At 48.0% G+C, this 14,788-nt stretch overlaps 1 protein-coding gene across 1 annotated transcript in view; it reads left to right on the forward strand.

Annotated features, from left to right (window-relative positions):
• Nucleotides 1-9,212, forward strand: part of maml3 (mastermind-like transcriptional coactivator 3) — a 145,097-nt gene extending 135,885 nt beyond the window's left edge. Inside the window, exons 3-5 of the mRNA XM_036516815.1 lie at nt 2,236-2,472; nt 3,746-3,830; nt 6,650-9,212. Of these exons, the coding sequence (XP_036372708.1) occupies nt 2,236-2,472; nt 3,746-3,830; nt 6,650-7,644 (1,317 nt within the window). The 3' untranslated portion in view covers nt 7,645-9,212. The remainder of the gene's footprint in view (nt 1-2,235; nt 2,473-3,745; nt 3,831-6,649) is intronic.
• The last annotated feature ends 5,576 nt before the right edge of the window (nt 9,213-14,788 follow it).

The following is a 14,788-nucleotide window of genomic DNA, read 5'->3' on the forward strand; positions in this document are numbered from 1 at the left end:
GTGAAAGCTGAACAGTGGTACTGAATTATCGAATTCCAAAGCTTGCCTGTTATGCCGCCCCATTCTGTGGGACTACAGCAAAAGCATTTTGCTGGGTATTAGCACACAAGCTATCGGTGACAGGTGTGCAGGCTGGAAGGCGTCCTGTGGCGTCTCCCGGCATCACCCTGTTCGCTGTCATCAAAGGAATCCAGCAGGATTGTAGCCGCATGACCGTGTGTCATGCTCTGCCAGTGTGTGTGTGTGTGTGTGTGTGTGTGTGGGGGGGGGGGGGGGGGGGGGGTGAGTAGGTGGGTAGCAGACACACATCACAGCTGCCAGTGGCCACTGTGGATGTGTAATTTCAGCAGCACAGCCCATTCTGGTGGGGGTGGGGGGGTGGGGGGTTAGCGGCGCTCCATCTTAAATGATGGAGAAATGCCAGATCTTTTTAATTGTGGCCGTGTATAATTAAAACACCTGCTTCAGCGGCTGCAGCAGGAGAGGCGGTTTAAGTTATCCTTCCAGCAGCTGGTATTCAAGGAGAAAATCCACTCAAGTCTGCCGCATCCTTTAGAGAGTCAAGCCTCTCTCTCTCTCTCTCTCTCTCCGTGGCACGGCTGAATCGGGGTTGGTTAAGATCCCTTTCAGGTTGCAGGTGCTTCTCCCCCAGGCGGCGCGGGGTCTCGTGCTGCATCCTAGCACGTGGTCCTATCACGTGGTCCTACCACGTCCCATCTTGCGCCGCTTGTGTGGAGGCCGTGAGCGGACACTGCACTACACTTTAAAGGCCCACCCACAGCGTTTGGGATCAAGCGTCACCTGATAGACCTGTTCAAGTAAGGGTCTGAAATAAAGGGCCCTTAGAGTGCCAACAGGGAGAAGGGGGAGTGGGGGGTGTTTGCCAAGATGGGCAGGGCTTTCTGCTCCTATAGAAATGTACAGCAAACATCCCTCCCTGCCCTTAGCAGCAAGCACATAGTGCCTTCATCCCTCCCATCCCTACAGGCTGGCTTTTACGAGCTCGGTGCTCATACTCTAACCCATTTTGGCCCCGGCTCTGTCAGGGAGGGCGTATAGTGAGAGACCCCCCCCCCCCCCCCCTTCCGGAGGCACAGGTGCTGGGTTGCGGGGTTTTTCGTCTCATCTGGCGTTCTGAGCCTTTGTGTTTTAAAAAACCAGCAGCCGTCCCTCTCTCCCTCCGACCAGAGCACAGCTGTATCTCTGAAAGCTCAGCTCGGCTCAGGGTGCACACGGTTGTAACTCAGGCGCAGGGAAACTCTGAAGACAATGCGCCCCTTTTCTTTCGTACATAACCAACTGCTTTCTGGGCTCTAACAGACTCATTATTGTGTTTGTTTACGCCTTTGTTTTTGTTCTGAATCAAATGTTCAAGGCCTTAAGCGACTGAGTAGTTTTGCAGTCTAATGGTGTGTTTGTGCATCTTCAGCATCATCAGAGCATATGGTCTGTTCTCAGTGTAGCATGAAACAATATAGTTTTTTACAGACAAGCAATGAAGCACAACAAAGCTTACAGTTGTGCAATTATACAGTATGCATTACACTGACAATTCCAGCCACTTGACACAGCTAATGCAGTTTGATCAATGTACGTATAGTTTCTTTTCATCAAGGTTTTGCTCTGTCTGGATACCTTGTGTGTAACAGGCTTGAAGTGGTCATTGTTTGGACTGTTTATGGAAGTGCACACTGTAAACAAAGGCCATCTCACAGATGGATTTATAGGATCTCATCAATTCTTCTTTTCCGGATGCTGTTGAGTGTCATTCAGCTTTGCTGTATATTAGTGTCTGGGAATTGTAGTTACCAATAATGTTGCCACTGTGTAGCCTTCAGAGTGAGCAGACCAGCTTTTGTGAGACTTTACTGCATACTGCATAGGGGGCCAGCACTGTGCAGGACCCTCTGACCCCTGAGCAGAGGACAGCTTTGCTATCTGTCTGCATGTGTCAGTATCTGCAGAGGCCTGAGGTGTTCAGCTGGTGTGGAACGGCTAAAACGAGCGCACAGACACACCCATCAGGGCTATGAAATGGACAGTGAGCTGACCCCAAAAGCCTCATCTGTAGAGCCTGTTACCTTGTTTTTGCCCCAATTTAGAATAACAAAGCTCCGTTTCATGGCCAAAGCGGACTCTCTCTGCCCTTCCTTTAATGCATCTTTGTGTGGTTGAGGTGATGGATTGTCTAACCTCTCTCCCCCCCCCCCCCCCCCCCTTCTCTCTCGCCTGCAGGAGCAGGGCGTAGTCGGCATGTCGCGGCAGCCCGGCGGAGTGCAGCCCCCGCTGCCGGGCCCGGGGGGCGTGGCGCCGGCGCCCGGCTACCAGCAGCAGGCGGCCATGATGAAGCAGATGATGCAGATGGAGCAGGAGAAGCGGGTGCAGCTGCACCTGATGGAGCAGCAGCAGCTCCTGAGGGAGCAGAGGCAGCAGCAGCAGCAGCAGCAGCAGCAGCAGCTGCTGGCCGAGCAGGTATGCAAAGCCCCCCCCGATCGGGTCCACCGCGGCGCTCCAATTCAGTATGCACGATCATCTCCCGCCCCCTCTCTCCTCCCAGCCTCCTCCCCACTTCACTTCCCTCTGATCTGCAAGATTACAAGCAGATACTGTTGTGTCTGGAGGGCATATACTGTATACCCCCCTGGCGTGCGCTAATGCGGGACTTCCCATTCCTTTCACAGTAAGCAAAGTGTGGCACAAATTAACTTTCAGCACAATTATGGGCATGTTCAGGTATAGGTAGAGCACATTGTGTGAGCTTGGGGCCTTTCAAAATGGCAGCTTCCTTTTTTCTTTGAGTTTCTGTCGGTATACCTGGCCTCAGATGTTCTATCCATCTGCTGTCCCTCGCTCCAGGAGAAACACTGTTCATTCCTACGGAGAAGCAGTCACTTGTGCTCCTTCAGTGCCTCTCCTCTGTGTGTCAGTGGTTCTCACACTAAACTAAAGCGAACTGCAAAGGTCTTACTCTGCTGTACAGTGGTTAAAGGTGAAGCCCTGGCCCACACTGAGACAGAGGGGAGCCCAGGCCAGAGCGAAAAGGCCTCCGACCTGTTTAAACTTGTCAAGCACAACCTACAGAATTAGCAGAGAGAGTTGCACAGCAGAGCTCTTGTAGCAGCGGGAATCTCTGCCTCATGATGTGTAATTGCTGAATGGAGACGTTTTAGGGCCCTAATAACAGCATAGTGAACAGTTAATGTGCTGTTTTAAAGCGGTTCCTGCACCCTGGCAGTTAAAGGGCCTTTGTGAACCTCCGTTCATTGGCGTCTGCCCTCCTGATTAAACGAAACCTCCAGAACTGTCACAAATGAAAGGAACCAGGAGGGATGATTGCATTGCGCTCTTAATTTGTCGATTTTAAAAAAGCGACTGCTTTGAATTTAAGGGGCAGTGCTGTGGTTAGTGGAGTCTCTTTGAATCCACCACCAGGTTTCTCATTGCTAAAAAGCAGTCCTTTGTGTTCCACAAGACCCTCCGTTCTACAAAGGTGCCGGAGGAATGTCTTACCTTAAACTGAAATGGTATTTGGTGTGAGGAGCAATTGTGTGATTTTGAGCAGAGGGTAGGTTCCCAGACCCCAGACTCGAACAGCGTGTCTCATGATTGATGTCAGCTTTGTCACCGATTCTCCATTGGCGCTCTTGTGGTTTGTGACACATGAATAGCAGCGGAGCTGTGTCTGTAGGGTTAATTTGATTTGGAGCCCTTCCTAACATGGTGGCGTTGTGTCCTCTCTTCCCAGTTACAGCAGCAGCAGCATCTGCCCCGGCAAATGCCCCAGCAGCAGAGGAACCCCTACCCTGTCCAGCAGGTCAACCAGTTCCAGGGTAAGTGGCAGATCCACAGAGGGGATACTCACTTTCAGAGTTCACCAACAGCTCACAACAGGGAGGAACATGTTGTGTCACTTCCTCACAGTTTTCTAAGCCCTTTCTTTAGGCCTGTACACCAAACATTGCCTGTTCGTGACAAAGACAGTGTGCTGTTTATTTCTGGGAGTCTGAGTCTGAACGGATGAATACAGTCAACACTTATTCCAGTTTCTGTGACAGGGCCATAACCCCTCCTGAGGGCTGAGAAAAGCCATGGGAACATTTTCAATAGTTAATATGTCTTTGCTGTGACATAGCGGGGCAATGATCCTGCAAAATTCTAAGGTCAGAGCCCTCTAACCGCAAGGCCCCTGAACCCATTGATTATGAATTGTCATATATTCAACATTTTATTTAGCTTATAATTGTAACAGTTGTTACCATTTTTAAAATCCTTGGACTCTCTCTGAGTTTAGTCTGACGGATGTAATTGCTTCTTCAAAAGTGCTCACAGACAAACGCCAATTTAAGACCGTGTTTCCTCTTCAAAGAAAATCAAAACGGATGAAAGGAGATGCGATCTGAGCTCGCAGCCGCGAATGAAGAGAGTTCCCAATCGCAATATTTACCTTGCCGTGGTCCGCGGCTGTAATTAGCCCTGCCTTTCCTCCGGGAGCCGACTCTCGAGCATCGTCGTAAAAAAAAAAAAAAATCACAGCAGCCATTTTGCTGTGGTGAAATGAAAATTGCTGGCCACCAGCTGAAGTGCAGTCATGTGACCGAGGGAGGAAAAGAAATGCCTGTGAAATTGAGTCCTTGTCTTGATTACATCTCCATTGTAATCAAGCCCCCCACCCCAGTCAGGTCATGTATTGCAGTGAGGAGACCTTCTTCAGCATGTCATAGCTGGGTATAGTGGCGCAGTGATCTCAAAGTCAGCTGAACTAGCTACAGACTGTAAAGTCTTTTAGCGCATTTAATGGGAACCGTAGTCTATTCAGAGTAATTTACCATGCAGTAGTCTTTCAACATGTGCATCTCATTGGAGTTCAAAAATGTAAGCTTTCTGGAAAAAAAGCCTAAGAAGTATCTTGAAAAAAAACTACTCTAAGAAACTTGCAGAGGGCCAAGCCAAGAACCCTGAAGTCCATGGGCTTTACTAGGCTGAAACATGAATGCTTTTCATGTCCAACTAAATGCTTTTCTAGGTTGTATTTTCCTCACAGACCAACTGTAGCCTCCAAACAAGAAAGAAATCATTTTATATGTACTTCTCGTAGCTGTCCAGTTAAAAGTTTTCTGTTGACGGTGGTGACCTCACATAATAAAGACTGTGTGTTCTCTCCCCAGGATTTCATAGCTTACGGTGCTATGAAGTCACTAATAGTCCCTGTCACACACTCGCATTCACCTCAGAGCAAATCAGCGCAGTCTTTGACATCCCAGATTATTGGTGGTCTGTCAGGGGCAACTGCCAACACCCTCCCCGCCCTCCCGGAGGGGAAATGTGTCTCTTCCTATCGATTCTTTTGTCAAGTTTCCATGGATACCCTATTAGATCTAATCCTTGGGGTGGGAGGGGGAGGTGGCGGGAGGGGGGGGGTGAATCTGCTTTTGTCGGAGCCATCAGCGCTTGGATTATATTGGTGCTGCTCTGATGTATTACATAAGGTCATCTTTAACCTGCGAGTAGCGTTTTTTTTTTGCGCTCCTCGCGGGAGCTCGATGTGGCCGTCTGAAATTCATCGCTCCTTTTTTCTACACCACCCCCCACCCCCCGCCCCACCCCCAACCCCCGCCACCCCCCGCCTCCTGGCTGCGCTCGTTGCCACGGCAACCTGCCCCAGATCTCAAGTGTTCCGCCGAGTCAACTCGGATCACTGACAAGTAGAGCTTCTCCCGGCTAATGGAGAGGAGGGACCCGCCGCCGCTACACTGCAGGCATTGATTTACTCCCCCTGTAAAGAGCCGTGAAGTTCAGGATGTATCGCGGAAGCTGTTTGTGAGAAATGGGCTTGGATTGGGCCCTTCCGATTTGTGCCGTCACATGCACACCGGCGGCTAAAAGGAGTAGCATTACAAAGCTGTGTTTGTCAAAGTTGAGAACAGAAAATGGCAGGCGGCAGCGAGAATCTGGCCTCTGTGGTGAGCAGATCACAAAGAGTCCAAAATAATCTCTTCAGGTTATGGTCTCGCACATCTGTGGAGAAGCCACAGGGCAGTGTAGTTCAAGCTCAGCTTTTTGGGAAGCAGATTCGCACAGGAATATCAATGTGAAGCCTTGACAGAAAGGTAACCACAGGTGCAACGAGACCTGAGGTAGAAACACAAGGCTGGTAGCTATGTTACAACAGTGTTGAGGAGAATACTGAAAGTTTTTTTATACTAGGATTCCCGTGGGTAAAAACATGAAAGCGCTGGAGTCAAGCTGGAAGGATAGTTCCCTGGCATGGCTGATACCTGTTCTTAACTTCAGCTTTTAAGACAGGAAAGCACTCAGTAATTTTTGCCATCATCGGTACGGCTCAGTTGTTCAGCTACATTTTCGATCAACAAAAATGAACACTTTCAAAATCAGGGCTTTTCATTACGTTAATAAATATTTAACTTTGTTGTTATACCAGGTTGCAAGTTTAAATCCGAGATATGAAACTGCTGTCTCACCCCTGTGTGCGTTATCAAACCTGAATCCTCTCAGAATTCCTTCAATAAACATCAAGCTGTACAAATAAAAAATGCATCACCTGGCTCAGAGTAAGGGGGCCTGCCAAATGAAAATTATGTTTTGTTGTTACAGAGTTCTGATCGGCCTTGATTTTTTTTTTTTCTCCCAGGCACACCGCAGGAAATGGCGGCCAGGAACCAGGCCCTCCAGAACATCCGCAACGCCCGGCTCCTCCAGCAGCAGCAGCAGCAGCAGCAGAACCAGGGCATGCTCCCCATGGCGCCGGTGCAGAACTCGGCCTCCATGCCGGCACCGGCGGCCCAGTCCGACATGGGCATGGCCTACGGCAACCAGCAGGGCCAGCAGGGCATGTACGGCCTCAACCCGGGCATGAACCAAATGTTGCAGCACCCAAACCAAAGCGGCATGCCCATGGGCCACAACCCGGGCCAGGCCCAGCGGCAGCCTGGAGCCGGGCAGGGCGTGGGCATGGTAGCCGGGTACGGCCAGGGCATGATGATGAACCCGGCCATGTCCCAGCAGCAGATGAAGGCGCCTAACGTGGTCCAGCCCATGGCCAAAGCCCAGGCGCAGAGACTGCAGAGCATGATGGGCGGCGGCGGCCACCAGGGGGCGCCGGGCTGGGCCCAGCAGCAGCAGCAGCAGCAACAGCAACAGCAGCAGCAGAGCCTGCAGGCCATGAGTGGCCGGACTAGCGGGGAAATGGTGGCCTTCAACAATGGCGGCCCGGCCTACGGCATGCAGCCCGGCCAGCCGCGCATGACCAAACAGCATTTTCCCCAGGGCATGGGCCAGACCATGGTGGACCCCAGGGCCATGAACCCTGCCATGGGCGGACAGATGGTGCCCCACATGTCGGGCCAGCCAAGGACCAACCAGCCACGGCCCATGGTCATGCCCGGCATGAACCAGGGTGTGCCCAACATGACTCCTTTCAACCAGGGCCCGGGCCAGCCAATGGCGGCCTCTGGGGGCTCATACGTACAGGGCGGGCAGCCACAGGGCTACCAGCGGACGTCTAGTCAGGACCTGACGTACAGTTACGGCAGCCAGCCCACGGGCGCCGGCTCCTTTAACTTGCCGGATGGGGCAGACTTGGACTCTACCGACGGGTGGATGGACGAATTCTTCCCCAGCCAATAGCAAACACAGAAGGGGAAACGTTATAAGGACCGTGAGTGACTGAACGCAGAAAGAGGAATTACAGAAAAAAAAGATAACGGACAATGTTTTTTTGGTTTTGTAAAACGTTAACGAGCTGAAAAAAACAACCTGTTTTGTGTCTCTCGTGTGTGCTGTCACGGTAAATTTAAAGAGCACCTCCTCTTTCTGAACGAGGTCAGGGCGGGCATCACTCCTGGAGGGGCTTTCTCTTTCTTTTTAAAATGGCCGACTTCTATTTCCTAAAGTTTTGAGTCAAACATCAGCCATTTTAGCTGTCTGGGTCATTCTTGGATGAAGTGGGGCAAGTGGGTGGGGGCCTTAGAGGCATGGGGGAGGCAGGGCACGTTTTAAACATTAGGGAAAGAATTTATTTTTCAGTATTTCGGGTTGTTGAATTGTTCTGGCCATTGTGCTGTCCCTTTCAATGTGCGTGTCAGGGCGGTCAGAATAAAAAGGAACACGCAGAATGTTCACGATCATTATCTATGATCTTCAAATTGGGATTATCACCAGGTTTTAACCCCATTTGCTGTGCTGTGACTCATAGCCAAGAACGGAAGGAACAGTGGAAGGCAATCCTTGTGACTAAAAATCTTTTCTTTCTTTTTTCCCCTCCTCTCCAGAGGCTCACATTTCATCTGCATTTGTCTGGTGTTTATACTGTGAAAAACAACAGCAAAACAATCGCATTTCTTTGTGTGGTACCGGCGCACGCGCGGTCGGGGCGGGCGGTTGCTAGGCAACCTGCGCGAGGCATCGACTTGGCTGAATCTCTACATCATACTGTGAGGGACCTGGCAGCTACCCATAGCTCACAGGGTGCTGCAGTGGAAAAAAAAACAAAACAAGTCTAATGGCAGCTAAGGGAGTAACATTACAAAGCTTTATCTGTCAAAGGTAAGGGGAGAACAGGCTAGGAACTGAATGTATCAGCCACCACAAGTGACTTCTTAAGAATGCAAACCAATACAGTCATCTTGAAAACACCCAGTCTGTTTGAAATGTGAGCATTCGAATATTCTTCACTGTTTAGATATTTTTTTTGGTATAAATGAGGTCACCACTGTTCCATTTTCCAGCTAACAAGGAGAGGTTTAACCTTTTTTTCTAGAGTGACGCATTTCTGTGGAATACATCTTTTTTATATCACTTTTTGAAACCGTATATTCCACAGCTGTGCCTGTGCTCTTTTGTGAAGTGCAGACATCTGCTGTTGCTTGAATCGGGAGAAACCGCTGCTGGTCGAGAAATTCAGATGGGCGCATTGTGAGCTGGCTAGCACGTGGGACGGGCTCCTGGAAAACATGTTCGCGAGCGGGCGACTCGGCGTTCACCGCTGTGTTTGGGGAAAAGTGAACCGCCAGAAAAGCCTGTTCTTGCTAGGCAGCGGCAGTCCGCACCGGCCACCACTCCCCCCATTGTTCGAACACTGAGTTTAACGGGCGTTTAGTGCAACTGGAAAATATAGGAGACGGGCAGGTGGTAATCAGGCGAGGTGGCCTCAGAGTTCTTCCAGAGCGAGAGTGGAGCCGTCGTCTCGACCCCCACCGCCCCCCACCCCCTTCAGAAAGGGGGTGTGGTTGAGCGAGCCCCTCCCCCCCACAGTTCTGCTGGCCTTTGTCACAACAGAGCACATTGTAGGCAGGATTTCTCAGAGCTTTATTCCCCCCTGACAATCGGTCCGTTGTTCTCCTTCTCTCCGCCGGCCTTGTAGAACTGCGGGGAGACTCTGTCAAGTGACTGCAGCGACATTCATCCCCAGCATAAAATTTTATTTGATTCTTCAGCTTCGCTGTTGTTCAGGAAGGAACAGAGACGACCCCCGATCTTTACACTACGTCTGTGTTAAAATCTTGTGTGAAAGGAGATTTTGTTACCATTGAATCTTTTTGTGTACCTAAACAAGTTTTGCCTCTGTTGCACATTGAAGGGGGGGATCGTGGGTTAATGCGAAATGATGCCATTTTGATCGGAGTTGAATGGGGCCTGTCGATGTTTACTCACTTCAGTGTTAGTGGAATGAGAAGCAGGACTGCGTGCTCAAAATCTGTTCCAGTGTTCTTGTGACACTTAGAAATCAGTCCTGAAATAAATGAATTTATTAAAGTTCTCGCAATTTCTCGACTGTAGCAGAGAGAATCACACACGTCTTCAACTATCAAACCAAAAAGCCTTCACTCGGCTACAACGCTGATGTATTCCAAACTACAAATCAGTGGAATGTTTTTTGTAATTTTTTTTTTTTTAATTTCATGTCATAGTGGACACAAATAGGCATTCACACTTTGCGGTCTAGTGCCCTGTTCAAGGCCTGTCACAAGCTCCACCATTCTCTCCTGTGGAATATTCCAGTCGCTGTCTGGTTATGCAGGCGGGAGAGTGTGCATCCGATTTTGGCTGAAATTAGAACCCTCTGAGAGAGAAGAGAAGAGAACCACTTCAGTGTCTGTTGGCGTTTTGGACACCCCTCTAACAGTTGAGTCCTTGAAGAATAGGTTGTGCTGTTCAAAGCTTCCTCCAAATATCGTGGATCCGGGACCAAGTCAAATGTAGACATTATATTTCTTTTTTTTTCTTTTTATCGTTGTTGTTGTTTTCTTTTTCTTTTTTTGTACTGGTGCTGACGTACATGTGATAATGAAAAATATATATGAAAACATGGTTATTTGTAAATATGTTTTTACAGGTTTAAATACATCAGATAATTCTGGCTCTACTCTGTAAAGAAATTACTGTTTGTTTAAAATAGAGAAGTATTTTTATTTCATTTTTTTCCACTTTTAAACTCATCCAAGATATGCCATTGCACTTCAGACAATGTCTTACTACTAATTTGTATTGTAAACCTCTTCTAATTTTTATTTTGAAGTTTTTTTTCTAGGTTGAGATTTTACTCTGTACTTTAAGCAGTGCTTATTTCTTTTTATCTTGTACAGAATTCTGAAATGTTATCGCAAGAGGATTACAAAAAAAAACACTTTTTTGTTTTTCAGAAAAAATAAAAATAAAGAGAATGTTATCTCTATGATCATATTAAATGAACCCTAATACAGTTTGTTTCTCTTCCTCTCTATTTTTCATCAGACTTGATGGGGCATGGAATAATGCACTGAATTTAGAAAAACTATCACCTACATGTCCAAGCAGCTGCAAATGCCAGTGCATTATTTCACTGCCCTTGGAACGCGCAATTTGAATTTCTGTTTTAAGAATGCACTGTTCTAGCTGCAAGTTTAGCTCCACAGAAGAATAATGGACATATTAAGGCTAATATTTACAGAGGACTATAGGTCTATAGGTCATAGGTCTATAGGTCTATAGGACTATCTGTTTCAGTGTACGCTTACTGAAATGCAGTCTTCAGTTGCCTAGTTTAATGTCTGTACCTCACAGATATTAAACTCTTATACATCATCTACGCAACCTGCGTATGTAGTGAGGCAATTCAGGCCTTACGGTTTGCTGCAGTGCTACACCATAGGCAATGATAGAGGGACACTGTATCTCTTGGTAGCCCCCCTTTTATCTAGGATGCAAGCTATTTTAAAACTACATATTCTAAAGAAAGTGATGTGCAATGTTGAGCGTCAACAGCCTCAGGTGTGAAACTTCACAGCAGACCGTCCTCACTGAACCATATAGTGTTGGTAAGCAGGGCCTGCCGATTCTTCTTCAACAATATCCAAACAATCCACAATCTGTTCCCACTCAGGCAAGGTCCAGGCCCAGACTCTGGTACTTTCCCACCCAGACTACTGCAGCTCCCTATTTTCAGGTCTCCCTGTGTGTGAGATCAGACCCCTTCAGCTCATCCAGAATGCTGTCGCTCAGCTGGCCCATAACCTTCCTAATGTACTCCCATGACTTTGCCCTTTGCCCATGACAAGGCTCGTATCTGTTTCAAAACACTGGTGTTAGCCTACCGAGCACCAAAGAGAACAGCTCCCCCTTCAGTGCATTGTCAGTTCCTACACCCTGCCTAGGTCACTGTGCTCTGAACTCCGAGATACTTCATTATCCCCCCCAGTATTGATTTGTCCTGGTCACATCCTTTGTCTGTTTTGACCCCAAATGGTGGCATTAGCTTTGCACAGTCAGGATAGCAGGCTTGCAGGCAGTCATCTGTCATAGACTAGCCTCTTTGGACTGCACCTTGGATCCCATACTATCCCTCCCTAGCATAACTCACCTTCCCCTTACTTGTGTAGTCTGATGGTGGTGTATGCTGTCTTGCACACGTCTAACTTGTGTGCTTATCGCAGTACAATGTAAGGAGCTGAAGCATGTTGGAATGTGGTCAGGTGTGTCCTGAATGTACCAGCTTTTGTGCAACTGTACCACATGCGCTTTGTACTTGTTTTTTGTTTGCCTAGATAAGAGCGTCTTACAAATGAAAAAAAGTAAATGTAAATGAAAGTACTGTTTAGCAAGGGATTCAAATTCACAACTGCGATGTGTGGTATAGCTCCGCAGATTCTGCAATGAAGCTGGCAGCTGCCGTTAGGAAGGTGCTCATTTCATACCAAATTACAGCCCATTAATTACTTTAGTTGTTTCTGGATCATAATTCAATTAGGAGAGCGATCAGCTACCACTTTACCAAGGATTCAACGTCGGGGTTGCAACTTAGAAAAAAACCTTTGCTGCTACGGTACATAAACGTGTCAAATACTCAGGGAGCTGAATTTCGGGAGGTATTTTCCATTATTTCTAACGAGAAGAAGCTCGCATCAGGCCAGCTGCTCCTTTCTTTTAGCAAAATAAGCGTGTGAACACGAAGATACAGCGCATGTGTGTACCACTACATTACGAAAAAGAATCATTTTCAAGCGGCCATCAATACTTCCAAGAACACGACGTGCACGCTCGCCGGCTCAGCTGAACGCCTGCGTGCGGCTTTACCGGACTGTAATGCAGTTATGATTTTCAGAGTAATTAAGTCGCCTCGTCGGCAGCTTTGTGTTTATTTGTGCTGCGAGGAGTATCAAATAACCACACGCGTTTCCCAGGGAGAGACAAGAGCTGGTTATCATCACAAAGCGAGTGTTTGTTTGCATCTCATCAAAGTGATTTAGAACCCGAGCGCCGGAGCCGCACCGCTGTGTCTCGGAGAGACGACACCCGATTTCCATAATTAAGAGCACATATGTTAAAGAGCGTCGCTTAATTTCGTCTCCCAATGAATCATTTCGTATCCGCTCATTCACGCGCTGCCATCTTTCCGAAGTCATACGCGCGTCCCTGACTATGATAAATGGAGAGGTGTTAGGTGACTATAACATTATTCACGGTCGAGGATGACACAACGTTGATAGGGATATTGGGATGGAGGAGAGAGGGGATATTTTGTATGGAGGAGTAGGTGTATCCATAACCTCCCTCGGGATGCCCAGGAATAGAGCGCATTATCTCCTGCTAGTCTCCCGTAGTTAAATACGCTTTAATACAGACAGTCTTAATCAAGCTCTTTGAATGCTAATAGACTCCGGCTGCAGCCGCCGAGGTAGACTTCCCACATTTTAATCACGGTAATGAATGATCTGTCACCTGCGTATAGGGTCGCCGGGCCCGTTCGACTTATTTGCCGTACACCTCTTCCGGAGCCCCACGCCTGGGTCGGTCTGCGCCTCCATCTCTCGATTAGCCGCGCTCTCTCCGGCCCCTTTTGTCCGCCCGTGCTTCTCATTATGCAGATCAGACGCCTATTCTCTGGTGGGTACTGCTTTATTGAGGCCACCGGGGGTTAATGGTGCTCTCATTTCATTTCTATATTCCCATTCTATTGTTTCTCTTCGGGAAGAACCTACTCATGTCCCTGTTAGAAAATTGTGGCATTTTTTTCCTTTCATCTTCAGTGTGCACAACCCCTGTTGTACCTTCTTCCTGGTCAGGTTCCTGTCTTCTGGCAGTCTTAATCATAGTAATGTATCATATTTTCTCATGACTTTATAATTTTTGTCATTTGCCATCGTCCATTGCCAGAGGGATTCTATATATTGCATTGTTGAGCTGATGATGCCTTCATTTTTTCTATATTCTCCACTACATATTTTACATAGAATTCACTTCACACAGCCAGCGACGATTAAGGTCAAGTTCCTTGCCCAAGGGTACAACAGCAGGTGTCTGTACATGTAAATCCTATATGGTTGCAATTCCAGCTCCACGAACAGTGTGCCACTATACTGCTCAAAACCCAAAAGTAAATAAATACATAAATAAATAGGGGTGTATGAAATTATTATTCACTCCATGATATATGGACTATCTGGTTGCCTAGCAACTGAAAATGAAGACTGACACAAATACCACGCAGCTGACGCCCTCCTGATGAACAAAGTTTCTGGGAACTCTCAGGTGTGTTCCGGGAAGTGTCGGTAGGACAAATACCCTCAGTGCTGAAGTGAAGCGCAGGCGATTCGTTTCTCTTTCTCTCTCTCTCTCTCTCTCTCTCTCTCGATTCAGCTATTTAGCACAATAAATCTTAACATGACCTTGTTGAGACCCTGTGAAACAGCGGGTTCAGCCTGATTGAGGATATTAGTAAACTGGTCCTCTTCACAAAATCTTTAACTTTAATCTCAAACATAACCCTTACCACACACCAAAACCCAAATCCAACTATAACCCTTCATGTGATTACCCCAGATATACGACAAAAACGACACAGATTTCAATATGGGTTATAGGACTTGGTGGAAGTCATAGTAATTTAATTGCGATGGTAACATTCTGATGTTTACCATCGCAATGTTACCATCACTGATGTCATTATTACTGTATGATATTTTTTGCTTTTCGCCAATAATTTGACCAATAATTTTTTTCTTGTCAGATGTGTTTGGAACTAAAGGGATGATGCAAGACGCAGAAATCTCCAGCTGGCCGAAAAGGACCGAGGATGGAGCGCCTGAGCGCACCTCAGGCGCCCGTCTCGCCTGCGCGTTTCCCAGCGTCCCCTTTTTTCACCGCGGGGTGGGCCTGCAGCAGGGTCCGCTCCATCAGGCGAGGGTGCGGAGAGGGCGCCGTCTCCAGGACCGAGAGAGAGGGAAGCCTGATTAATACGCCCGGGAAGCAGAACAGCGGCAGATAAAGCCTCCCAGAGAACGAGGAGGGGGGGCCT

This window comes from Megalops cyprinoides, chromosome 22 (assembly GCF_013368585.1).
Source record: "Megalops cyprinoides isolate fMegCyp1 chromosome 22, fMegCyp1.pri, whole genome shotgun sequence".
In the NCBI taxonomy this organism is placed as follows: domain Eukaryota; kingdom Metazoa; phylum Chordata; class Actinopteri; order Elopiformes; family Megalopidae; genus Megalops; species Megalops cyprinoides.